The sequence below is a fragment of the Acomys minous genome (genome assembly GCF_964271855.1).
Source record: "Acomys minous genome assembly, chromosome: 20".
In the NCBI taxonomy this organism is placed as follows: domain Eukaryota; kingdom Metazoa; phylum Chordata; class Mammalia; order Rodentia; family Muridae; genus Acomys; species Acomys minous.
In genome coordinates this window covers 12,864,964-12,871,567 of record NC_140502.1, presented here as the reverse complement: position 1 = coordinate 12,871,567, position 6,604 = coordinate 12,864,964, and the positions used below count along the sequence as shown (strand labels likewise).

The window sequence follows — 6,604 nt, the reverse complement described above, 5'->3', positions numbered from 1 at the left end:
TTGATTGGGGAGACAAGCGTGGGAGCTGCACACAGCTTCTGTTGCCATTAACTCACCAGAGCTCATCAAGCAGAGGTGAGACATTCTTTTAAATACTTGTCAAAATTTGTGGTGATGACACAAGAGTCATTTAAAGTCATTTGAGTGACTCTTTCCACAATGTGCACACCGGACAAAGACTACACTGTAGTCCACAGAGATACAGATCATTATTAGTCAGTTAACAAATCATTGGAAAAAACCAAAGATATTTAAATAGATGAGATAAGCATAGAGGCCAATACCAAGAAACAAAACTTTCCAAGAATTCTACAAATGAAAGGCATTTGTAAATTTTTCATATAGGAAAGTGTTAAATGGAGCAGAATTTCTCTCAAGTGGGGGGGAAATCCAAACGCACTAACATAACTACATTCTGTTTCATTTTGGAAGTTTAAAAACTTCCATTAAGACATTAGTAACATGAGATAAATAGCTAATTTAGTTTTCCATGCCACCCACATTATGAATACAAAACTATTAATATATCTTCATGATAATATTCACGTACCTTAAAACAATAGACCACCGGGAGATAATCAGGAAAACACCTTGTCTTTTGCCCTACAGACGCAGAAGACCCTGTAGACACGGGTGTCACTGATGATGAGCACATAGGGGCTGAACGCTGGGAAACAAGATGCAAGAAGGACAGACGTGTTCACTACCCACTGTCCACGCTTTTCAGCAGTAGGAATCCAGAGGATAGAGCTAATGTAGACAGAATAGAAGGCAGTGAAGAAACTCACAAGTGTCAAAACTCTAAGTGTGGCTTTGGCCTCATGGGAATCACTGGAGGAGAAGCCGTAGCCGTGAATGTGCCGAACTCTCTGTTTGTGTCTTAGAAGCACAATGACCACCATTGTGCTGGCCCAGATCATGAAAACCAAACTCATTATGTCACTGGAAAAGTACAAGAGATTGACTAATGGGGCAAACTTAGCTGCTGTTTTCCAGGAGCAATACCCACAAGTATTTCCCACACTCGTATTTTTCTCACTCAAAGAACCGTGCACTACAAATGGGATGAATGAATTTATCAAGAGATGTAGAAACCATGTTGAGAGACAGCAGTAGACAATGAATTCTAGGGATCGAATTTTCAGTCCAATCCATCTGCACATCTTGGGGTTGAGCTTAATTGCCTGGAAACCACTGAAGAGATAGATGCTGCTGAAGGACACACCAGTGCCAACTCTGTACAAGTAGAAGATAAGCCTACAAATTGCATCATTCAGAAAACATGTCCATCCCAATGTTATCAATGCCTGTGCTATATGTTTAGACAGTAAAACCACTATGTTGGCCAAGACAAGTTGACTCAGAATCAGATCTATTGGTCTCATGTGGTGTCCAGTGATCAGAGGGAATATGTACAGACAGAGTAGGGAGGAATTTCCCATGATGCCAATGAGTGTCTGTATGAGAAAAATAATCCCCATATCACAGGTAAATCTTATCATCACCAATATGGTACTGATTTTTATAGATTCAGCAGAATGGGGGTGGGCGGTTTAAACAAATAACAATAGGCATACTATTATTTTCAGTATATATTCCATGTATCCTAATTTTAAATAGTCATGGAACGTTTCCTCGGTGTACATTCTCAACTTGATGAAGACTGTTGTAATGGAAGGGTTTTTTTTTTCAAACTCAGTTATGTAAATATGTTTTTGTTTTAATCCCAAGTGTGGGATTTTAGATTTGGCTTTATATTGTCCACAGTTGATCATTCTCTCATGCAGGGCTTATTCTTTTCCAGGTAGAGGTAGTTGGATTCTAAGAGCTCTGAGGGTTACAGAAAGAAAGCATAAAGGGAGACTGTGACTGTTTGGAGGAGACTTCGGGGGACTGTGCGCTTCTTTTGCTATTGACAGCCGAGGTTGACATTACCCTCAATAGAGACCAGTGACAGTACCAAGCCTGAAAAAGAAAAAAAGTCTCCATACCGTGTTTTCTTTCTTCTAACTTTCTTTCTCTTCTACCTAGGGTTGGGGGATTAGCAATGAGGAAAAGGTGCCTAAGAACCCTAAATAAAGTATGTTTGGGAAAAATCTAAGCCTACAGACTGGTCTTTTAGGTACTCTCTGCATCTATTATGAGGGCTGCTTAGTGCAGTGCACAGTGGCCTATGGCTGAAGAAATGCCTTCAGGGGCGAGGAAAGATTTCTTGCAGTCACATGAGTGTTTCCCTAGCAGACATGCTACAGGAAAAGCAGCAGTAACGGTGTAACAAACATTTCATTCTCGCATTAAAGTTTCAGTTTATAGCTGTTGTGTAGAAGGATAGAAAAGAAAGCTTCACAAAGTAAAATGATACATGACCTGAGGGCATGAGATATCTATACATTCCTCTAGAGTTTTTTTATTCCCTTAAAAAATGAACAACATTAGATAAATTACAAACTAGTGGAATCAATTGTTCTAATTTTATGTTTATGAACTTACCAGAAATAATTCAAATAATATTAAAACACACAGGAATACATAAAAGCAACAATTCCGAGTGAGAAATCATAAACGGTTACTCAAAGTCGTACTTGGAATTTACAGTAGTTCATAATTCATAATATACTAGTCAGGAAGATTGTGAACAAAATTTTTGAGAATAATCCAAAAGTAAATATAAGAAATTGAGATCAAACGACTCACAGGATAATTAATACAAATGTAATATATTTATTTAAATATATCCACTTCTTTTTTTTTTTTTTTTTTGCAAAGTAAAATCTTCTGTATATCTCTTTTACACTACACAACATAGTCAAAACTGCTGAACGGTACACTTAAAATAGCCATGCTAGCTCCAGCAAGGTTGCTGCTTGTCACCAAGCCTGATGACTTGAGTTCAGTCTCTGGAACACACATGGTAAAAAGAGAGAACTGACTCCCACAAATTGTTCAAACTTCCACACGTACACTGTGGCAAGCACGTGCCTGCAAACATACACACACACACACACACACACACACACACACACACACACACACACACACACACACACATACACACACACACACTGAAATTTAAAATATTTTTTTTATTTTTTTAATTTTTTTTCTTTCTTTATTAATTTATTCTTGTTACATCTCAATGGTTATCCCATCCCTTGTATCCTCCCATTCTTCCCTCCCTCCCATTTTCCCCTTATTCCCCTCCCCTATGACTGTTCCTGAGGGGGATTACCTCCCCCTGTAATATATCCACTTCTATTTGTCTCCAATAAAGTAGACTGAAAATAGAAATTTTGGACAGCTGTATGTCCAGGACAGAGACAGAAACATCTCAATATCATGACTTCAGGAAATGGTGCAGAGTATGGAGATGATAAAGGTGAGACTTGTTCTAAGAGTTTCTAAAACTTTATCTCAGTTAAGAAAGTTTGAAAGCTCCAGATTCTTGGTAATTCAACACTCAGTTGAGAGACGCTAGTCAGCCCCCAAAGACATGAGGTAGCAAGTCAGCACCCATTTGCATGTTCAAGCACCTCAGTAGATACAAGGAATTTTCACATTCTGTGCTATGTTTGCCTTCTATCACTCAGAAGGGTCACACAGTGTTGAAAAGGCAAACAAAGGATCACAGTAAACAAAGTAAACTCATAGGACAGAAACAAACAGAGAAATAAAATAGGAGAGTGGGAAAGAGTAAGTAGTGGCCAGGTGAGAGACAATCTCTGAAATAAAGATGAATAAAGGCAGCTACATCTGGAGGGGGATTTTCAAGTTTCGTATAAAACCTGTTCCGGAAGACCAAGTTGAAGTCTTGGAGTTGTGGACTGAACTGATTCTTGTCATAAATCACTGCCAAAATTCGTAGAGTGGAAGGCTCCTGATTCCTGAGGATCACAGAAACCTGTGGAGGGCAAAAGTGATGAGTGGCAATCATGGCAAGAACATCATCCAAAAATGGAAAACTAGTTACACAGTGAGGTCTTTGGTTTAAACAAAGTTTTTACTTTACGAAAAGTAACCAGAAGTGATAAGAGTAACATTTGATAGTAGGAAAAAGTTGCCCTACAGTATCCTAACCTAGCTACAAACCAACATAATGGTTAATTTCAGCACTGACGTGTTCAATCCCTCAGTACAATGTCATAAAAAAAAGTCTTAGTTATTTTATGTTTTGTCATTGGTATCACAGCTGTGATTCTTCCCACCTTTTGGGTATCTTTATGAAACAATTTGAACAGCAGTCAGAAGCAGGCACAGCTTACTTTTTCTTTTCAATCACAGATGCACTTCTATTCACAGTCAGCGGACAGACATCTGATTTTACAAATCTATATAAAACATAGAAAGGGCCCCAGAATATGGATCAGACTATCAGAGGAAGCTGAGAGGAATAATGTTAAGGCTTAAACAAATGAATGGAAAGCACACTTCACCCATCACAGAGAGAGAGAGAGAGAGAGAGAGAGAGAGAGAGAGAGAGAGAGAGAGAGAGAGAGAGAGATGGGGAGGGAGAGAACAGAGAACAGAGACAGAGAAAGAGGCAGAGACAGAGACAAATGTACACTCACACACATGCTCTACACTTGAACACAGGTCCTGAGGTTAACTCTAAAGATTCCAAATCTGTTTCACCTAAAAGAGAGACCACATGGAATAATACAAAGTAAAGTTTGTGATTTCCAAGAAACAGTTATATGGGACAGTAGACATACTATCATATCCTGTATCACACTGACATCGGCACCACATGCCTATGTTTGAATGCTTACTCACCAGGCAGTTCATGCTGGGTTGCTGTACGCAGGTTTGGATGGAAGCTTGTTAAATAGGTTTGGGATTCAATGATCTCATCTCAGTGGTAAGTGATCCTCACTTCCCCTACAAGTTCTCTGACAGCATCTGTAATGAGGATGAGATTATCTGCAGAGGAGGATACGCACAGTGGAAATTCCCAAGGACTACTGAATACGACCAATAATGATGACACTCAGGAGAGGCAGAACTGTTTTCCTGGGACATAATCTAAAATAAACAGTAATACTACAGAATGCTTGAAGAAGTCAGCGCAGGTCTCAGGAGTGCTACAAGAACTTGAAGACAGTGCTCTACCTGAGTTTTAATTACCCTGGTGTTTGGGACTTCCAGGTTATAGTGAGGGTGCTGAAAACACAATGTCTCACTTCAGCTTTTTGGTGTTGCACTATGTCTGTCACTTGTACTGGATTTGTGTGGATAGTGAAGCCTTGTGCAATCAGGGAGATTTGCCATCTGTCTATCTAACTGCCATGAAGATGTTTGGATATGATTTCAGAATGATGCCTTCATGACATCATGAGGCGAGATGCCATATGAGAAGAAGGGCATTGTTAAATGGATGAAGAAAGATGCTGAAGTTGTGCGTTGTAGAGATACCTTGAGTGAAACAGAGATTAACAAAGCTGTGGGTACCTGCCATGTGAGGGTTGAAGTGCATCATGTTTAGAATTATGCCTGAGGAAGGATATAAGTAAGGAAAGCAAGAATAATAATGATACTATTACTATGATCGCTCCCATTTATGTTACTATTGCTAAATGAATGAAATAAAACACATTTATTAATGATACAGTATTTCCAACACCTGTTTCACTAGACTTCTTGTCTCCTGCCTCACAAGGCTTAGGATTTAGTTTATGTTGGTAAAGAATACACACCAGTGACCACATAGTTCCATTTAAAATCCTGGAGTCTAAAAACAGTGTGGTATTTGACCTTCAGGGATCATTAACAGAATATTATGCTGATGGGCTGCTCAGTGAAAACAATGTGTACGAGAATACTGAATGGATCCTACTAAGGGTTCCTCCTTTCCATTACCATAGCACCTTTGTTCTCAGAGGCTACACTAAATGCCACCATTCCTCTGATCAATGGTATTGACAGTATTGGCTTCTAGAACACATAGTCAATATCTGGACATGATAATCACTGAAACTCTTCTGGCACCATTACTAAATATGTGCTGTGGAATTCCTGGACTTCTGAGGTCATGGATCTGGGAGGAGAATCTACTGCTGCTATTGTATATTTTCTCTGTGGATGAAACCTTCCGTCATGCAGAGAGGATCACTAAGCAGTGTCTTAGGGTCTCTCCTGTTGAGAAGAGACACCAGGATAAAGCTTAAAAAGAACCAAATTCAATTGGGGAAAGAATAAAGGTTGAAAGTTTAGGCCCATTAGCATTATAGTGAGAACCATGGCACTCCACAGGCACATATGGTGTTGGAGGAGTTGAGAATATTTCTTCAAGATAGGAACCAGGAAGAGAAAGGCTCACTTTGCTTGGATTGAGCATCTGAAATCTCAAATCCCACTCACAGGGACACACTTCCTTTATTCCAACAAGCCAATACTTTCAACAGTTCCATGCCCTTGAGTCTTTGAGGCCTATTTTTAATGAAACTACTACATTTCAAAGTTGCCTCAGAGAGTTCTTGACACTGACCAGATTTACTAGGTCCCCTACCTTCCAGACTAAAGTATAAAAGCTGAGAGTCCTTATCAGAAATACTATGATGCGAAGAAGACTCTTGGCCTCAGACCCATCGCCCACAATAACTGAAACCAT

The 6,604-nt window shown here is 39.4% G+C and overlaps 1 protein-coding gene across 1 annotated transcript; it reads right to left on the bottom strand.

Moving 5' to 3' along the window:
• Positions 1-578: 578 nt before the first annotated feature.
• On the bottom strand, positions 579-6,604 carry LOC311591046 (vomeronasal type-1 receptor 1-like; the record flags this gene model as incomplete). The annotated part of the gene is made up of 3 exons (XM_084770415.1): positions 579-1,457; positions 3,749-3,898; positions 6,503-6,604. 3 exons carry the CDS (start codon positions 6,602-6,604, stop codon positions 579-581), a joined length of 1,131 nt encoding a protein of 376 aa, XP_084626541.1.